The following is a 21,923-nucleotide window of genomic DNA, read 5'->3' as shown; positions in this document are numbered from 1 at the left end:
CGAGCAAGAGAGCGAGCGAGATTGCTTCACACATTGTAACCCTGTGGGGAAAATAGCCCTGGTCTTTTGCCAGACATGGTTATAAAAGGGTTAAAACAAGGCAATGACATTGTAACCAAAGAGTAAAGGTTTTACTGGTACTGGAAATGTTCGATCTTGAAAACCAAATACAGTAGTTACCATAGTTATGGTGATGTGTTTTAAAAGAACAATTAGAAGCTCTGCTTCCTGTGAATGCCCTTTTTCCTGCTGTACAAGACACTGGTGCCATGATCAATGTAACACTTAGCCTTTCCCAAAAACATCAAGTAGCTATCACAGAAATATTTAAAGAAAAGCAACTTTCTACACATACACTTGTACGAAAACATGCCCTTTCATCTGTATATTTCTGAATTCAGAATGGCAAGAAAGTATTACACTACAGTGAGAAAATTGCTTTCATTTGATACTTTTTTTAATGCTACACAGACGTTGTCATGGATACAGATTGTGCAAAGAGCATGACATTTTAACTGAACTGATCACTAATGTCTTAAATCATAGTCAATATTCATGATAAACATAGTCATCTGCTGGTCTAATTGCGTATTTGAAAGCTGGTAGTTTGACATTTATAAATATCAAGTCTTTTTCAAAGGAAATTCCCATGGATTGTGTACACAAACATATGGCTGAGAACTCTGAAGCACTAGTACCAGTCTGTCTCACAGTCCCTGAGACACATTATTTTCACCTCAACCATGTCAACACAGATCTTTATGCCATCCTAAACCCATAGTAGGGCAAGTCTAGATTCTCTTGAGTGAGTGAGTGAGTGAGTGAGCAAATTTTACGCTGCTTTTTTGCAAAATGCTGTCAATATCACATGGGAAGGGGAGAGGGAATGGAGACAAACATGAGAAATGGGCTTCACACATAGTACCCGACTGAGTGACTGGTTCACAGCACTGTCACGGCAGGGGACCAAAGAAAAACAAGTGGTCTTTAGTCACTGCACCATGTGGAACATCAATCCCTGGTCTCCAGGGTAAGGAGTAAACATTTTAACCACTAAACTACCCAACTGCCCATCAGGCCCGTGTTTATTTATATAAAGCTCCAAAAATTAACTGCATATAAATGGGATAGTGAAAGTTATCGAAGCTAGTAAATCCAAGAACCCTCAAATCTTTTAAGTAACCTTAATGAAAGTCAAGCACCCCTTGACTGTCAGCTGCCATTTTAAACTCGACAACTGATACTCACACTTGACATACACATTTGATTTATGTTTTGCCCCCCCCAGATAAAATTTAGCGCCTACAACCAGGAATTTACAGGACGCGAATTCCTGCATTTTAGACTCATAAAAATTGACAACAGATGCAACAAAATTGACTCACACAAAGAAAAATGACATACTTTTTGTAAAAATATCGATCAAGTAAACAATAAGTCATCACTGAGTCTGTTACTAACACTAGCCAGGTTATGGTATCTTCTGCAATTTAACAATATGATGAACATGATACACAACACAAAAACAGTAACTGACAATACCATTTAAAATACAAGGCTCTTAAATACAGGACTCATTGTAAATCCCTGAACAATACACATAAAATAACATCGGTGGTACATAGGTGAACTTTTCAACTTTAAACATTTCAACGATATTGGAGAACTACTAAAAATCTATGCTCAATTGTAGGTATACAAATTCTAAAAATCCCCATTAGCAATAGGCACTGTCTTGAGATCAGATTGATATTCCTGCTAAGTACTGATGAAACATCAAACAGTTTACGAGTTGAGCTCCAGATGACACACCTCCCAAATTGTTTCCATTGAAACTGAGTAAAAATAAAAACGCCAAATAGCAAAATGCACAACTTTAGGTTCTGTTTGATTTTCTACACATTGTTGAAATGTGTTCAACGGTTTTTATTTATAATCCAGAAACAAAATGGTTACGGATGGATGACACATTGACTACATTACCCACATTAAATATACGCTAGTGGGATAAAAATATAAAATTTGAAAATCGTGAATTGCGCACTACAGCAACACAGATCCATATCAGTTTGCATCAAACATAATTAGTTACATACTGTAGACTGATAAGTTACTTATTTTCATGGAGCTATGAATATTGACACAGCAGACCAGATGATACATGGTGAGGTCATTCTCTCATCCTTGATAGGATGATACTTGATAAAAAGAACCGGTCCCATGTACCTGCACCTGAAAAGTCTCGACACTGTTGTCCACACCAAGTCCCTTGATACCAGTGAACAGAGTCATATTGCATGGTTGTTTGCTATAGAGAACTGCAATAAATATATTCCGGCCAATCAGTGCCAAGGGATATATGGCATAATCAGCAATGTTTCTTGCTTGCCAGTGTGTAACAGTCTCTACATTGTCCAAATCAAACAAAGGTTGTATTCATCCAAAGTTCACGAAGTTAGTAGGTTTCTGTGGGCCTAAGTTAGTCATACGCAGTTTAGTTTCTTTAGTCAGTCAGACACAAAAGTGATGTCACCACCAGAATGCATAATGGATCAATGTATTCACAGTGGGAACACTCAACATAGTGTGTGTATACCCATAAAGAACTGATGATAGCAACCAATGTTGATCAGAACAAATGTATGCTAGTTGAGAATAGGTCAAGGTCAAGGTCAAGGTCAACAAAATATTTGATTCTTCTGACATCAAATCATCTTGGTTGTCATTTCTGTTCAAATAATTCCCTTGCCATGGTTAAAACATAATAACATAGTTCAATATGATAAATGAAATGTTTTCTAGCTCGCCTAATTTATGCTAGACTACAAATCATTAAGCAAAAGTCCACAGAAATTCTACATCAACAACTAATCAACAAGAAAATAGTTTAGACCAAAGCTGTCACTCAAAGCATCTTTTCAACATAACATCTTTCCATAATAATACTATGTTTTCTGCTATTGTTTCCATGGTAATAACACGCTTTGGAACAAGGAACATGTCACAAAATCTTTTAAAGGCATTCAGAAATTGAGAGACAACAGAGCTGTTCATCCATATATTGTTATTCTTCACTAAAGTTGCCACTTAAAATATTTGGCAGTTCAAATGGTATCATGTTAAACCTGATTCTCAATATCCCCAGGTATACATTCTGATCAAACTCCACCATATCTTGGATGCATCTACGACTCAGCCCGAGAATTTCATTTCATCCCTTTGCAGGCTTTGCATTCTCACAGTCACAGTAGCCAATCAGCTAAGCTGCTGGTACAACTGTTCTTGCAAGTGTCAACAAAGATAGCAGTTTTAGCTGTGAAGGTTTGTTTGGTGTGATTCAGATTTTGGGGAAAGACATACAGACAGTCTGACAAGTCCAAAACTTCAGAAAACATATGCAAGGCCTTTCGGAGAACCTCTGCATCATTTGTGTTGCCAAGTTTAATTGGTTAGATAATTTAAGAAGCAAAACTTGTGATTGGTACGCTCAACTTCCCAGCGAAGACACCTGACTGGATAAAATGCCAGTCTAGGGAGGTAATAAAATGGTCAGGTCAAGCTGTAGATGCATACATGGTAGAGTGGAGACTTATCAGAACATATGTCAAGGATGATTAAACCTTATTAACAGTGGTGCCTCAAGCTAGAATCTTACGGTAATACCAGTTACCAAGGTTACTGATTTAGTGCAGAAATATAACAAAATCATCACACATTTCTGTTTTGTCTACCAATATGCATCTTTAAGGAGAAAAGAGTTCCTTTTCCAGCAACATGATCACAGTCAATTCACTGAAACTAAATCTGGTATCTATCTATCTATCTATCTATCTATCTATCTATCTATCTATCTATCTATCTATCTATCTATCTAGTAAAAGGTCAAGATACAATACAGCAATACTTTTTCAGGTATCCAAGCATGTGCAAATACGGCCCTTATCTGGAACCCTGATGATATGATGGGTGTTGTTCATATGTATCAGCTGAATATAATACCAGATTCTGACTGATGATTACCAGTAATTCAAGACATCAAGGATCCTGTACAGAACTGCTGATAAGGTAAGTTTATAAATAATTTCTTTTTGTTGTTTGCTTTCTAATGAAACACCCTTGACTAACAGTTCTAGTCATTTAAGACTGAGATTTGTGTCATTATCTGGGCAATCTGATTGGTTAAATCTATTTAATCGTCTCACATTTGATTGGACTGTCATTGATTGCTCAAAGGTTACCTGATGCGACCTTCTACTAGGTTTTGTTAGACTCAGTGATGGAGTGTAACGAAATACACTGAGACGAAGTTTACTTAGACTGATTATCTGGGCTACCCAGTAACAAAAAATAGCAGGGAGAGAGTGGGTGAGCGAGTTAAAATCGTACGTCACATTGCCAATATTTCAGAAATATTATGTGACACAGAGAGAAAGAAAGGGAGAGACCTGAAAAAGAAAAAGGGAGAGGGGAGAAGGGAGGAGATAGGAAGAGAGAAAAAGAAAGGAAAAGGGCCAGGGAGGGAAAAAAATGAGGCACCCGGTGCACTTTGGTTTAGAATTTAGGTTAAGTAATACAATGAATACAAGTAATATCAGAACTATTGCTGTGTAACACTGAGCTGGTAATACAATTCCATTATGCAACATGACAATGACAAGATATATATTCAGCTGAACACGGAGATTAAAACGGTTAACACCATGCAGCCCACATTGAATCAATATAGAGAATATTATGATTGTTCTTTCAAATTCACACAAGTCCAAGGTCTTTTCAAAACTTGTCAATGTTTCATGTTTGGACACACAATGCATGATCTTCCTTTAAGCCCCTCTTCAAAACCAACTGAGCAGTCCCTGCACAACAGTTCCACAATCTACGCTGACAGGTGCTATTGATATAAGAGTCATTACTCAGAGTGTGACCTTGCGACTGACCGTCAAGGTCAGCAGAACAACAGTGTTCTTTTCACACTGTAATATAATCATAAGTATCATGAATACTGGATCAGATTGAAGGAGCCCAGTCGTCTTTAATGACCAACTTTGTGAGGCTATACACACTGTTGTATCACTGATATCTGTGACCTACTGGTTGGAGGATTTGCTGTAAATTGAATATAGTCTAACGCTTCTATTGTGTCTCGTCTGAGTTGAATAACATGTAGGCTGAATAACTGAAGGTAATACAGTAAGCTACTCATAACAAGGTTTGGGGTTCTTACAGACTTGTTGCCAGTTTTGAAAAACACATGTCATGTTTGGGATTATACACTTTCAGTTAAGTGTAGATTCTAGTCCTTACGTTGGAATGTATCCCATATTCCAAACCACACTTTCAGAATCAGGCACCTAATGGGAAGCATACAAAGTCAGGAATCTAACCCACTCAGCCACCATGGTAGTCTAGCCCTTGGACTTTGAATACCCACTTGGCAATTGTAAATTAGCACAGCTGAAATCTATGAATACTAAGTACCATTTAGAAAGTGGTCAAATGTAACCCATACAATATCTGGGATAAACTTTTTCAGAAAGGTTCTTCTTTCAATGCTGCCAGTTCAACTTCTATTGTACAACATATCCATCACAGGCCCATTTTTGACAAAAAACATTTGCTGTTCACCTATTCCAGCCAGGAATCCCCAGAGGTACTAACTACTCTCCTCTGTCAATTGCTGCTGATTGCTGCTGATTGCTGCTGATCTGTTACCCTCCCTCTGAAACCTGACATTTTGTCTTTCCCATCATTTCCCTTCAGCTGATCTGCTATCCTCCCTCTGATCGCCACAACTTACCAGACAGTGTAGTTTGCTGGGTTGAGTTCTGCCGCATCTTTTGTCAGCTCCAGAGCCCGGTCACTTCTCTCCTCCGCAGCAAGGATGGCACGGAAGTAGTCATACACATCCCGAACTGAAACAAGCATAACGGTCAGCAAAGATAGCTCATCCACCCAACTCAAATGTCCTACAGGTCTTATCTCCATTGTATTTAATCTAGGCAGCCCTACAATTTTTAAGTCTTTCAGGGCCAGAACTTAACCTTCTAAAGGAAAAGACTGCTTGCGACCTTTTAAAATACAAGCAAAATTAAATGTCAATAAGAAAAAAAATAAAAATAATGCCCAAATCACATCTTCAACTGACACTCTGCACGTACAATGTCTACCGCTTTACTTGATGTGACTGTTGTCAATTTTCTTTTAGTCACGATTCCTAACAAATTTTCCCCTCACACTCACCATTTTAAGTAGTTTATCATATTATTGTAACAATATTTGATCACAAATGCCAAATTTTCCAAATACAGTCTGCCATTCTTGAATCAGAAAATCTGAATGTTATACTAAGCATATCTGTTATTGGTTATCAGTTCCAAGGATTTTATACTCAGAATCCTTGGTTAATTGTTGTCAATACAAACAGGGAAGTATCTCCAATCTGATTATGATGGTGCTTTTATGTGTTTATATGCCCATTTTCATAATTTCAGCCTTTATAAAAAAATTAATCACCATCATGGATTTTTAAACCAAAGCCTTTAGCGTATTAGCATCTGTTAAGTTTGCCCCTTGCGTTTGACTGCCATACATAATTTCATCTGATACTAACAAAGACTGGAAACAAGTCACAGGTGTCTGCTTGTGTCAACCCCAGTTACAACCTACACCACCACCAATAGCTAGAACTATCAGCATGAGTTTCTAATATCATTAATATTAATAGTTTATGCATACCAACAATCAACATGTGTTTCTAATTATATTAATAAATAGTAACAATTTGTGCATGTCAAGTATCAGTATCAATTTCTATAAATTACTACTGCTTGACAAGTATTAGATGAGCACGTTTGTTTCAAGCAGGCAGGGCAAATAATCTGGACGAATACACTTTCTGTTGCTACAGGTAGATTGGTGATTAAGCATGTGCAATACATGCTGACCATGTCGTGAAATCAATACCGCTACTGTTTAAGACGTCTTGTAGAGCAATTTCATTCAGCAAAACACCATCATGACACGGTTCACATGAGGAAATTGAACTTTTTAATATTTAGATAACAACTTGATTCCCTCTTTTCAAATGGAATGTTCTGGAGGGCATTCACATATATGCATATATTGGGGTCATTTGTTAAGTCGTGGCTCATCTAATACTTGTCAAGCAGTAATAGTTGTTGCACACATGGATACAAACACAAAAAAGTGATGATGGAGAAACCATCAGTTTTACACCAGAAACAGTTTTACACCTCTTTTAGATATATCCCAAAAGTTTTATGTTGGGGGACACCATAGTCGGTTTCACACAATGTTCCCATTCTGGGAAATGACCTAGGTCCTCACACTGACAAGGAAACAGCTTAACCACAAAGCTATTCAAACAGACAAAGCCATCATAGAAAGATATGCACAAATACTGTCAGATACAACAATATTTAAGTTAATTCCTCAATCACATCAACCATGAAATCATACTTCATTTCACACTTTTAAGCAGCTACATTGAAGAGTCAAACTAACCATGCCAACAACTACAAGCATGATGAAAATATAACCATCACTTTGACTAGTGAGTTCACGTTTAATGTTGCCATACTAACTCTGAATATTCTTATAGTTTTTACTTCCATCACAGTGTTTTTATATAATTAACTGGTGAATCAGTTCAAACCCCAGAATATCCCCAGAACAAAGACATGGTGTTAACAAAATAATGATCACAATGAATCAGAGTAAGTATGGGATCAAAACACACAGTAATATTTCTACTCATTGCCTCAAGAGAGGTTAAAGACTGCCTGATTCTTTCATATTATAATAGTTCCCTTGTCATTAAGGGCTGGCGAAAAAGACTGATTACCTGAAATATTGCCAGATGGAAGATCTACTATGAATGATTATCGATTTGAATTGTGTCATTGATAATACTATACCATAGATAAACTGTTGTCATGAAACTAACTTTTCATTTATTCAAATTCAAAACCAGGTATTTATTCAAGGGCTGCTTCCACGTCATGCTCGGGAGCATTGTTTGTTAGTAATCCAAGCACACACATGTCACCACTCACCAGTAATATGAAACTATTTTGATTTCTTTCCGAATATTTTGGAATTTTTGCTGTAAGCTACTACTCCAATGTATGTCAATAATCAATCATCATTTAGTAGATCTCAATGTCCTATATGGACAACTTTAAAAGTCATGCCTCAACTGATCAAGGTGGTTCTTAAAAAAAAACAAGGGGGCAGTGTGGTAGCCTAGTGGTTAAAGTGTTTGCATATCACGCCACAGACCTGGGTTCGATTCCTCACTTGGGTACGATCATATAAGTCCATTTCTGCTGTTTCCTGCCATGCAATTGCTTGAACACTACTAAAAGTGGTCAGAAGTTAAACTCACTCACTTCATACCAGAAACACAGAAATAATTTGAATTCATGCTAGGATGCATAAAACAAACAATTGTTATCACCAAACACCCAATCAACATTGATGATTCATGTATAGTTAATACCATAAAATAAGAAAGTTTAGTCTTAAACCACCTTTTGCATCATTATTATCGCAGCATGGGACACCAGAAATGGGCTTCACACATTGTATCCATGTGGAGAAAACCTGGGTCTTGGTGTGACAAGCGAACGCTTAAAGTAACCGTTCGGCTACCCAACTAACTCAATATCATATAAGCTGTTTCAACCATCAACATGATGAAACCTGATACAATTACATACTCAAATACACAAGCATGCTTTGTTGAAGATACTTGATCTCTACAGGCTCCAGTCTCGGTTGATGCAAATCACTGATCAATGTTCGAGTTAGTTTTCTAGAATACTGCTGTCTGTGTTACTACACAACAAAGGAATCCATATCAGTCATCAGTAATGTGGTAATCACTGTTGACAACAAGTAAATACTAAATACCATCATCATTTTTTTGCAACAGAAGTAAACGTTACCATGGTAATAGAAAAACATATCTACTATTTTTCAATTAAGAAGATTATCATAACATTTTTTTCATCATGTGCATGAGCCACTGATTTACATAATGAACTCACAAAATGAGATTCTGAAACTTTTTACCCGTCTATTACAAATACATAACTAGTTCATCTCGTCTAATCGTTTTCACCACGATAGTATCACAAATTGGGAGATAGTTTAGGCCCATTAATGTTCATGCACCAGCTGTACACGTAATTGGCCATATCCAAACCAGTCTGAACCTCATTCCGGACTTGCATTATACAATCAAATCCTGATCAGTCAAATGCCAGCATCACAAATATTACGCATAACTTGAAGTACCTGTCGGTCCCGGCCATTTTTCTATCCCCATAGACATACCTATGTCTCGAACATATCAATAGGTCGAATTTATTACTTGGTCCCCAGCAATTCAACGCATCATGATTTGATTGTATACTAAACAATAACTAGACATTGGAGAAATACTTATCATTCTTAATTCCCAGCCATTCAACTCATCATGATCCCAGTGGGGCGAAGCAGTAGCCTAGTAGCTAAGACATTAACCTGTAACACTGAAGACCCGGGTTCGACTCGATGTGTACAATGTGTGAAACCCACAACTGATGTTCACCACAATGATATTGTTGGAAGATTGCTAAAAGCGACGTAAAACTAAACTTACTAGATTTCTGTAATTCATTCACAGACTAGCAGTTATAACAACTGACTCTGCTTAAGTATCAAAGGCAAAATCATATGTAGTAGTCACAATGCATGGTTCAGAAAGTTAAAAGAGTTTAGCATGTCCATGGAGGGGTTAACGCTGCTTTGACCAATGTTCCAGTTGTATCAGACCCGTGAAAAACCAGGGTAGAATAGGTCTTCAGCAAACCCATGCTTGCTACAACAAGCAACTATGTTTGTCATAGGAGGCGACTAAAGGGGTCGGGTGGTCCAGCTCACTGATTTGGTTGACACATGTCATCAGTTCCCAGTTGGGCAGATCGATGCTCATGTTGTTGGTAACTGGATTGTCGGGTCCAGATTCAATTATTTACTGACTACCGTCATATAGCTGGAATATTCCTGAGTGCGATGTAAAACTCAACTCACTCACTCACTCTAGTCATATCCAGATGCAGGGGAATGATGTTGGAGGAAGCCTGAAGTGATCCGTGTCAAAGGATGAACCTTGGTATAATCATTTTTATCACATAACCAGATTAGGAAAGGCAGGTGCCATGGGCCATTTTGTACACTGGAATTCATAATGGCCCAATAAAATTTTACACTTGATACAAGGGCAGTTACCAATTCTAAATTCCGAAAGTCATTGTTAATCCCGAAAATGGCCCATTGTCAATGTTCTCTATCCAAATCCCTGGATAACGCAAATGGGACACTTTCTCTAAGACGAAACAATTATCAATGCAGTCAAAACTGCATCATGTTACTTATAGATTCATGAAAAATGTATTGTCACATCTCTAGTCAGCCTGACCACTTGATCCTATTGAAATCAATCTGTATTTGCCCGAGGACTGATTATGATTTCTCAAAGAACCTAACATATCGATCATGGGGGTCTACATGATGAATGCAATTACTACAGGGATGGACATTTTGCACAGGGACAGAAAAGACATTAGAATCAATATCTACATCATCATGTGCGAGTGAGAGTACGGTTTCAGCAATATTCCAGCAATATCACGGCAGGAAAAACTAGAAATGGGCTTCACACATTGTAAACATGTCCATCCACAAACTAGAAACATTTGAAACTCATTCTCTACACTGCAATCCTTCACAGAGAAAAAGGTTTCTTCTGTTAGTAAAAATGAAGAAATATTATAGGCTACATTGTATTATAACAAAAACATGCTTAAAAACTCATGTTCATATATAAGGAGTAAAGACTTGATTCTAAGGTGAAATAACATACAGATCTACATTGAACAGACTTGCAGAACCCTGATTCATTATACAAAATTAACATTTGATCAAATAGTCCAATAATTCTATGGCAGTTTGGTTAGTTCCTCTTTTTCACAATTCATAATTTTATTGTTTTAAGCATCAGTGAATCCAAAGGTAAAGCATGAAAATAATCAAAATACTGTCTTGCTTGACATAAAAATACAAAATTCATAACGTGTCAGCAGGAATTTACTGGAAGCGAATTCTTGCATCTTATTCACATAAAAATTGGGATGCAGAAAATGCCCAAATGCTTTTTGTAAAAATTTATAACAGTTATAATTGAGACTGCAACTAGCCTGATTATTATTATCATTTGCAATTTAATTACTGTAACAATGTGATCAGATGATCATGATACACAATTTAGTAACAGTACTGAATTACAACATAGTAATAAAAATTATATATTTAAGCGTCTGGAACCCCATTTTGTTGGGCAGGATCACTGGAAATTAAGAGTATGAGTCCCATTCCTCGGGACCCTCAAATACAGGAGTCAACGTAAATCCCTGACCAAGGGCAAACAAGTTAAGAATTTTACACCTCACAAATGCCTTGGTATAAAACCCCAAAAATCAAAGCCAATATTCTTTTTTAAATTTCAGCCTGATCATGGCTATTGCCAATGCTTAATGCAAGACGCCAAGCTCTAAATAAACATGGTAAACAAATATTCGTCTAGCAGTTGATGATGTGCACTTGTCATGAGAATGATAGCAGCCAGAATATAACACACACATTAAAATATTTCACACTGAAAATTTATTAAAATGGAAAGAAAAACAGTTGGATGCGTTTGATAATATCATCAGGAGATACATGTATGCTCAGAAGGGTCACCGAATACGAAATCTGCATATCATTATTGGGAATGACAATACTAGGGCACGGATGTAAACATAAACACGACCGTCGCTACATCACAGGCTAGCAACGTTCGTAATAAAATAAAATCGTACAGCAATCAGTCCGAAACAAATTAAATACGTTCAGACAAGTGCCAAGGCACATTTACCGCTAAAACTAAAAATATTTCGATCCAAATTCCGATAACTCTTCGCGCCAAATATAGAAAAGAGGCATGGCCGTCTTTCGATCAGGGTAAGCATGGTGACATTGACTACTCACATTTTTCCGAGTAGGCGATCTGGACTACTGGGTGTGGCCCGTCATCCTGGGGTACAGGCTGTATGTCTTTCCATTCCTGGCGGTCCTTGTAAGGGACCCAGGTTTCGGTATAAACCCCTTCACAATCGGAGCTACCGTCAGACATGTTGCTTGTTGTCAACCACAGCCGAAAGAGGGCGCCTGCGCACGCAAATGTTTATAATAATTTCCTACCGACATTTTCTATACGCTCTGTTGAACACATTGTCAATGAAAAACGGTTGTCATAACATTACGTAAAAGTCTATAACTCAATACAGCCTAGCCCTCCTAGTCTGTTTCACCAGAGACCATATAATAGATTATATGGTCTCTGGTTTCACAGTCCCTGAACCGCATTATTTTTACCTACGGCCATGCCTTCTCTGCAGTGCTAAAGCCTTAAAAGAAGTAAATCTAGATTTCCTCAGTTTCTGGTCTCCCCGGGGTTCCTTTTCAAATAAAATGGGTTTGTTTGTTGCTATCAAAATTTTATACATATTCAGAGACTAAGTCTAATGTAGTCTGTCTCACAGTATCTGAACCCCATTATTTACCCTTAAACCGAGCCCTCCCTGCAATGTAGTCTGTCCCACAGTATCTGAACCCCATTATTTACCCTTAAACCGAGCCCTCCCTGCAATGTAGTCTGTCCCACAGTATCTGAACCCCATTATTTACCATTAAGCCGAGCCCTCCCTGCAATGTAGTCTGTCTCACAGTATCTGAACCCCATTATTTACCATTAAGCCGAGCCCTCCCTGCAATGTAGTCTGTCTCACAGTATCTGAACCCCATTATTTACCCTTAAACCGAGCCCTCCCTGCAATGTAGTCTGTCTCACAGTATCTGAACCCCATTATTTACCCTTAAACCGAGCCCTCCCTGCAATGTAGTCGGTATCACCCGCCATGAAACACATCATTTTACATACTACCTACCCCCCTGTAGTGCTCAAGCATTTAATGAAGCAAGTCTAGATTTCCCCAGGTTCTCAATCTGTGGTCTCCGTAGGACTTCTTGTCAATATAAATGGGTTTGTTTGTTGCTGTCAAAATTACATATATTCAAAGGCTATAAACGTTATATTAGGACTGGTCGAAGGGGGAAACAATGTGGTTCTGGAACTGTGAGACAGAGAGTAGCTTGCTAACGGCGACTTTGTGGATGTTGTTTTAATTTGATTGTTGTTTGGCAATATGAATGACCTGAATGGCGGCGGTCTGTAAATAATCGAGTCTAGACGAGACTGACCACTGATCAAGGTAACAGGCATCTATCTACCCTAATGAGATGCGATAATATGAGTTACCCAAGTCAGACAGCCTGACCACCCGATCATGTTAGTCGTTTCTTACGACAAGTATGGGTTGCTGACGACTAATTCTAACTCGAATCCTTACAGGTTATAGATATTGTAAGTCACAGCCTACCTACATACTATGAAGGGCATTCACTACAATGCCCAAACAGATTATTAAGGGAGTTGGGAACTGCACTTAACCGGGTGCAAGTTTTCGGATTTCGCTACCGTATCAAACTCACTTTGCCAGGTTGAAGGAATGCAAGACTAATGAGTTAATTCAATTAGTATAACAATAGCTGTCTATATGCCACGGGTAGCAAATAATTAGTATTCCTGTTTAAAGAAAAGGTCCAATGAAGCACTTTCATCCTGCACTCAAAGAGAAAAATATGCCTCACAAACTTAAGTTACAGTTTTTGGTCAAATTGGAAAAATACATTTCCCAGAATGTACTGAAATTGACATTAGACTAAAAAATAGTAGACAGTTTGAGTTTTGTGAATATATTGCTTAAATTGGTTAAAATTTCAGCTGTTTCAAATTGTCAAACTCAGTTTGAAATTGGAGCAGAAACGTAAGTTTGTTTCGAGAAATCGACCCATTCCAGTAACAGCATGGAATGACGTTGTGTGGCCGGCAGGTACATATTTAACTGTATTACTGGATTTGTAGAGGAAAGAGAGTAACTTATATTATCAACACAACAGACGGCAGTATATTAGGTCACATACATAATCTGGAACACATGACACGTCTGCGTGCTCCACACCGTGACGAATCTGTCTGGTGTGTTGGACGAAATAAATAAAATATAATCAAATCGATATGCGCACAGGGTACAAAACCCGATTGTCTGAGTGATTATTGTTTTCAGCCTGCTGCTACTATGTCTGCATGCATGGTGTAATTGCAAGACTTGAGAATCTCCTGGTCAGTTTCCCCGCGAACAATTGTTTGACCACCGGGAACGTTGACCTCCATGTGAACTTATGCAACATTCTTCTAGCACATTTTCAGGTAATCTTATTCAAGTTGCAACCGACCATTCAACATGACTTAGACAACACGAAATTGTGTTTGAGTTATAGGACTGTTTGAAGTAGCTTTTCATAGAGGATAAAGATCTTATACGTGTGTCATCAATTTTGGATATGTGTTATTTTCTTGTCATAAATGATTTGATGTGATATTACAAAAATGCATTAATCTAAATGATAACAAACACATATACATGTAATTATATTGTTCAAAACATATCTTCAAGTTTGACTTTCGGCACTTTATATGTGTCGGTGACCTGCCAATCCATTTAGATAGAGCAATATTGCAGCTGAATTATAAGTTTTAGTGTCATATTTAATGTTTCGGATTTTTGTATCTTTTATCATTAAATGGGAAAACAAAGGAAGTTAAGTTTAAAATCTTTTAGTAACTTTTTACATTGTTGATAATAGAAAAAAGCACATACAGTAAAGACTAACATTGTATAATGCGTTTTCTGAAGTTTAATGGGGCGGTGGGGGTAGCCTAGTGGTTAAGGCGTTCGCTCGTCACGCCGAAGACCCGTGTTCGATTCCCCACATAGGTACAATGTGTGAAGCCCATTTTCTGGTCTCCCCTGCTGTGATATTGCTGGAATATTGCTAAAAGCGGCGTAAAAGTAAACTCACTCACTCTGAAGTTTATTGTATTTTACGCCCACTGGTAAATAACCACGACCTTACTATACCATTCAATAATTGTGACCAGTGCCACCTCACTTCGTATTAGAAATGGTCGATATAGGCAGGGGTGGCAGAGGCAGCGAGGCTGGCCTGCTCACTTTGGCCAGCAAAACCTGTAGAACAGGTGCGCTTGGGATCATCATGCGCTCAGTGGGCTGCTCTGCTATGTTACATCACGTCGATAATCCGTGTTCGATTCCCCATGTGGTTTCGATATTAGGTTCTGTTCTCAGCAGTGCCCTGCGTGGCGTTATGATAGTTGAATGTAAGCGAATTCGTCATGAAATGCGACCCCTCCCAACATGCGTACCCCTAATGAGTACATGTGGCTGGTGCAGTTTCCCACGTGTAGATATTTTGAAGCTGAAAAGACCCATGAACTAAAGATAGAATTCTTGTATTGATTGTCCCAGGTTTACTCATTTGTACCACATGCTATGGTCGGGATTACACTTCCTTAGCAAGTCGTAGTGGCATCAGGTCGGATTACGTGGCTCGCCTGGCTGTGTGGGTGTGGGTTCGAATCGCGGATGAAGCTCACCGCAAAAAAGTTCTAGAATATGTACTTTACTAAAAACCTGTAATCACAAACATAGGATATGTTACATTTGACAAATGATATTGGGTAATCAAGAGGTTACTCACTTAATGTATTTGGTCCCTAAACTGTCTGTTTTATATTGTAGACGACAGTGATGGCTTGACAAATTCAACTGTTTAATCAGCCAGTCATACAAACCACGAAACAATGATATCCTAGAACATGCAAGTCTAGAATATGTGGCAAGTCTAGATTACCAGTTTCTGCAGTCGAAGAAAGTCTCTGTTTCCTTTTCGTTATTATAATTTAGGACCATTTTTGTAACAAAAAACAGCAACAACAAAAACTCCCGCTGGATCTTAGTCAAATGTCTAATCAATGGTGATATAAACTGCTGTTTGTACCTTATGTTAGGAACAAATGAACGCGTCACAAAATGCGTTAATAAATCAAGGGAGATAATCTAGGCGAACGAGACTTTCAAATCACCATGTGGTTTGTCCAAGAGACGTTCAAATCCATGCATCACATACGGCGATTTGCAATCTGGTGGTTAAGGCGTTCTGTTGTGCGCGACAGACTAATGTTTTTAGTGCTAAGGCGGTTATCTAGGGTTTTTTTTATAAAAATATGAAATATAGTGGTGTTTGGAAATGTGTCGTCATCTTAAGAATGTAAAGTAATGGCAATGACCAAAGCAGGATCTTTGTTGCTATGATGGGAGAGTTCTATATATCTGACAAGTTCTTTCGATTATTTAATGCTATGCAAACGGTCTGTTTCAAGTATGAATTTGTGCTCAATGTCAACACTTTACGAATTGGGGATCAACAGTGTAATTAGTGATGTGGGAATTAGCATTTTGCAATCTCGTAGTGACGACTAACCAGCTGTGAGTTTATAAGGGATTCCCCTCACCTACCTGCCTCCTATTTTCCAGTAATTAAGCACCTCGCCAGGTGCGTTAATCCCCAAACAAAACAATGCGGGATATAGTCTGTTCTACTTTACTGTGTCATACCAAATATTGAAATGCATACCTATTATCAACATTTTTTTCAATGATCTCGTACATCAGACCACATCACATGAACCACTCCAACATACACGCGACACAAATATTTGAATCGTTATATTAAATAAATATGCATTTCGGTACCTTTCTCTACATTTTATATGTATATTGAATCATTTTCATTTAGATTTTCAGAATATCAGAGGCTGGAAGGGGACCTAAAAATTAGTCCACATACTCAGTCTTGTTACCACCTTGCGCTTTATATCTTTCAAATGCATTAACTCTCTCGCATCATATTGTACCCATACAAGAAGTACAATTTAGAAATGTATTTGAATCTTAAGAAACTGACACCGTACCTTGTGGAATGCATGTTCTTTGGGCATGTGGAGTTTGACAAACATATGTTTGTAAGATTTGGCTACGACGAGAAGCAGTCGTTGCCATGACGGCCGATCTAAGAGTTCACACGTCACTTAGTCTCTTGATATACATAACTCTGATAGAAACACGTAAATCCGCAGAAATTGAAAAGGAGCCCCATTGAGCTCAAAGCTTCAGAAAAGCAACCGTACGAAAACCATGTAGGAATGCCGAGGAAAGGACTTGTCAGCAGAGGAAAGGATGTGGTTCAGAGACCGAGGTAGGCTAGGGTCAGTGTTGACACAGCCTTCCGTATAGTTCGATGACGTTACTCTAACTTACAGACCCTACATGGGTGCCCATGTTGACGATGCTCTTGATGGTGTTGACGTCAGTCCCTCACGATTGCAGGTTAGAATCAATCTTTTTCAGCATCTGTGGGATGACCACGGCCGTCAACCGACGCCCCACACGTTAAATCACCTGTGCAAAAGGAATGGACCAGAATTACACACACAAGGTCGAATTCAAGGAATGCTGATGCGGTGCAATGCAATGTGCGGGCTCATGGTGGCCACATGATACTTAAGCCAACGCCCAAATGGAAACAGACGCCTTCACTTAGTGATGTTTGTGTACGCAATACATGCTAGCAACCATTTGATCTTAATGCGAAATTGGATGAAACCGATCACTAATTATATATGTGATCTCACTTTATAGTTGCCTGATAAATTCGTGAAAATGCACATATGCGTTTTCCGCTAGAGTATATTATCTGATGTGTTCTTTTGAAGTGCACCACCGTCGCATTCTTTGAGCCATTTAGCGAGTGTATTTTTTCTTGTTTCTAAATGTAACTGTTCTAAATAGTGTCTCTCAGTTACTGAGTCCATAATTTACTTCTTTGTCGTGAACATTGATTTTATGTCATTCGATGCATTAATGTTCCCCAACGAGACAATCTGAGGCATTCAGCTCAACCCAATCCCATGGGTCCGTTCGACCAGCATTGGGTGAAATCTATTTTCACTGAAACAAACACGAAGCACTGAATCACATACATTTGTTCCACCAAATGACATGCAGGTAGCCTTAGTTCTTCTGAAATCTGTAGCTTCTCACATGGAACACTATACTTCACATGCATCAAAATTATTTACGATTTTTAACTGGACAACAATCTATTACTGTGTCTCGTTGGGGTAGGGGTAGCCAGGTGGTGAAAGCGTTCGCTCTTCACACAGAAGAGCCGGGTTCGCTCTTCACGCTTGAAGCCCATTTCCTGTGTCCTCAACCTTGATATTGATGGAATATTGTTAAAGGGGGCGTAAAACCTTATTTACTGAACTGATCCCCAAAGCATATTTTACTTACGCTTTTCATATGTCAAATGTTATTTGCCATAAACTCTCTGGTGTCTTTGTAACATCTCAGTGTATGTTCTCTACGTATCGCGGGTAGCCGAGAGTTCGCAGTGTAGACGACGTCATAATCTACGTGACGTCACAGTCACATCACGTGGCAATTACGTAACAACAATCGCTCCTGAGAGTCATTCCTCTTGGACAAAGCCACAAAGATGAGTTGGGTTCCGCGTCTCACCACCGCAGCCGCGGTCGGATCCGCGACATTTCTAAAGTTCTGCCGTTCAGGGGCGGACATCAAAACCATAATGGAAGTCAACAGTCACACAGACCATTTGCCCGTCGGTTCAAGGTATGATTTAGTGGTTGTATTCTTATTGGTGTAATCAAACATTAGTGTATATTAGTGGCACCCATATCCTAAATTTTGACACAGAATAACACCTTATTCCCCCCAAGAACATTGATATATGTTCGTATATATGTTCCAACACTATTGTATTTCAGGTGGAAAAGAAGTTCAAATTTCCTTTCTGATAACGGGTCCCTGATAGCAACTTAATGTTAATTTAGATCATTTTTCACATTTGATTTAATAGTTATTCGGGAGTTTATGCAAATCAATCTTTACATAATAAGAAAGACGTTTTTATAAAACATATATGAAGAGCCAGAAAGACCTAATCCATCGCCAGCGATGGCAATTACTGAATCCATTTGCCCTTTAAAAGCGTCCCATTCGTCTAAAACTCCGCGATTCGTTGTTTAGAGTTGCGTCCCCTTTATCCTACAAGAAACCACGATTGCGGGTTCGAATCCCTGTTCGCTCTGATTATTTAGTCTGGATTGTCAGCAACACGCCCCTGCTCATCGGTTTCACCAAAGTGGTTAGCCTCTAAGACCTCTACACATCCAGTCTTCTTCCCACGGACCCACATCACATCCAGTCTTCTTCCCACAGACCTACATCACATCCAGTCTTCTTCCCACTGACACACATCACATCCAGTCTTCTTCCCACAGACCTACATCACATTCAGTTTTCTTCCCACAGACACACATTACATCCAGTCTTCTTCCCACAGACCCACATCACATCCAGTCTTCCTCCCACAGACCTACATCACATCCAGTCTACTTCCCCCAGACCTACATCACATCCAGTCTTCTTCCCACAGACACACATTACATCCAGTCTTCTTCCCACAGACCCACATCACATCCAGTTTTCTTCCCACTGACACACATCACATCCAGTCTTCTTCCCACAGACACACATCACATCCAGTTTTCTTCCCACAGACACACATCACATCCAGTCTTCTTCCCACAGACCCACATCACATCCAGTCTTCTTCCCACAGACCCACATCACATCCAGTTTTCTTCCCACTGACATACATCACATCCAGTCTTCTTCCCACAGACACACATCACATCCAGTTTTCTTCCCACAGACACACATCACATCCAGTCTTCTTCCCACAGACCCACATCACATCCAGTCTTCCTCCCACAGACCTACATCACATCCAGTCTTCTTCCCACTGACACACATCACATCCAGTCTTCTTCCCACAGACCTACATCACCTCCAGTCTTCTTCCCACAGAAATACGTCACATTCGGTCTTCTCCGCACATTAAGTTGATATGCCGTGATTATAGCCGAAACAGTTCGGCGTTAAACCCAATCCACTCCTCATGTTCTACATCGTATCCCAATTGCGTAGATCGATGCTCATACCGTTGTTCACTGGATCGTCTGATTCAGATCGAAGCATTCACAGACCGCCGCCAAGTAGCTGAAATATTGCTGAATGCGACATTAAACAACAACCAACCATGTGGCCCTGCTAACCAACCTGATGTTGTATCAGATGCTCGAACACCAGGGTGTCGTTTCAGAAAGGGACCATATACCCCGTATTAACGAAAGATCGTTTAGTGAATGAGGCCCCAGGGCATGCATATGAGTAGAAAAAATGTGGAAACCAGGTAATAAAAGACCAGTGGTCAAATACAGTTTAGTTTCGGCACTTCAGACAATGGGTGATTTCTGTATTCTAAAAAAGTCTCACTTCCACGTGGAAGTGTTTGACTCAGTCTACATATACAAAACGTCACCTGTGAGACGGAATGGATTTTCCTCACCTTGTTCGTATTATGGAACCCAATCTATCCATACACGTATTCCTAGTTAAACTACCTTTTCTACCGGTCTGTTTCATATAATTATCTACTGGGCTGTTCTGTTTTCAGTTCGACAGTGGATATTTCTACAGCATTCGTGGAATTAGCAAGACACGTAAAAGGAGGTGATTACTTTTGTTTTCACGAACGAGTGTGTATGTGAATATATAATACTGGAAAATAATACTGGAAGATACATTAATCGCGTTGTTGTATTAGGAAACAAAGGCTACGACCGAGGATTCATTACATCTAGAGTTGAAAGTTCTTTTGGTACAGAAGGTTTTTGCGTACATATTGAAAACAGAAAGAAACAAAGAATAATTATTATACTCTGGTTCTAGAACGATTCAAAATTCCGCAGTGTAGAATAGCCCTGAAATTCGTTACTTTCAGAGCTGAAGGATGGTTTGGTACAGAAGATGTTGTTGTATGCCGGTGCTGCTGCCACTGTCGGGGGCGTCTCATATCTGACCTGGAGGAAGTATGGCAAGTCCATCACCAGACGGCTCTTCCAGAACGAGGACGGTGTGGAGGAGGATCATGGGATGGGGAATAATGACGTCGACCACGAAGATGGTGATGGTGTCAACCATGATGATGATAGTGATGACGTCGGTGAAAACTCTGATGATGATGATGATGATGATGATGATGATGATGACGACGACGTATCTGATGAAGAGAGCGACGCCAGTTACCCTGACCTTGAGACCTATGTGTATGGCTCCTGGGGGAGGGGCGACGCCGCCACGATGTTTTCTGACGAGGAGATTGACGTCCCCGCCATGCCAGCAACCCTGAGGAGAGTACAGCGATCTCGCAAGAGGCTCGTCCGTGCCGGGAGGTTGCGAGACAACACAGATTAAGTGTCCAACATGTTCGTGTGCCAGGAGAGTGTGGATGAGGAGTGGTTGTTACCAATGTCTGGGGTACGTGTCTGTGTCCACATGGATACGGACAGTGGATAGTGTGCTCATTTTGATGCGGGTGGGGCACATGGATGTGGATGTGCCCAAACGATATGGGTGTGGGTGTGGTCCATGGGTATCTAAGTAGCACACTGATGTATTGATGTGTATGTGAGCGTGGCCCATGCCATGCAGATGTGGGTATGGCCCATGGATGTAGAAGCGGATGTGTTTTCTGATGCGAATGAGGATTTTATTTTGTTGTGGATGCGGATATGGTTTTCGTAAGATGTGAATTCAGTATTGAGATGTGGAATATTTGGTGCAGGTCGAGACAAAAAGTGAGTAGACGGAGTAATGGTCAAAGATTACAGTGGCGTGTCAGTT

At 39.4% G+C, this 21,923-nt stretch overlaps 2 protein-coding genes across 2 annotated transcripts in view; one reads left to right on the top strand and one right to left on the bottom strand.

Annotated features, from left to right (window-relative positions):
- LOC137265713 (protein farnesyltransferase/geranylgeranyltransferase type-1 subunit alpha-like) overlaps positions 1–12,268 on the bottom strand; it is a 29,867-nt gene extending 17,599 nt beyond the window's left edge. The window contains exons 1-2 of the mRNA XM_067801154.1: positions 12,097–12,268; positions 5,798–5,912 (exon numbers count right to left, since the gene is read on the bottom strand). Coding sequence (XP_067657255.1) covers positions 5,798–5,912; positions 12,097–12,241 — 260 coding nt within the window. The 5' untranslated portion in view covers positions 12,242–12,268. The remainder of the gene's footprint in view (positions 1–5,797; positions 5,913–12,096) is intronic.
- A 6,380-nt stretch (positions 12,269–18,648) lies between these two features.
- LOC137264906 (uncharacterized) lies at positions 18,649–21,494 on the top strand. The gene is made up of 3 exons (XM_067800263.1): positions 18,649–18,785; positions 20,695–20,750; positions 21,022–21,494. The coding sequence occupies exons 1-3, from the start codon at positions 18,649–18,651 to the stop codon at positions 21,492–21,494; spliced, it is 666 nt and encodes a 221-aa protein (XP_067656364.1).
- Positions 21,495–21,923: the final 429 nt, after the last annotated feature.

The sequence above is a fragment of the Haliotis asinina genome, chromosome 15 (assembly GCF_037392515.1).
Source record: "Haliotis asinina isolate JCU_RB_2024 chromosome 15, JCU_Hal_asi_v2, whole genome shotgun sequence".
Lineage (NCBI taxonomy): Eukaryota > Metazoa > Mollusca > Gastropoda > Lepetellida > Haliotidae > Haliotis > Haliotis asinina.
This window is presented reverse-complemented; position numbering and strand designations above follow the sequence as displayed.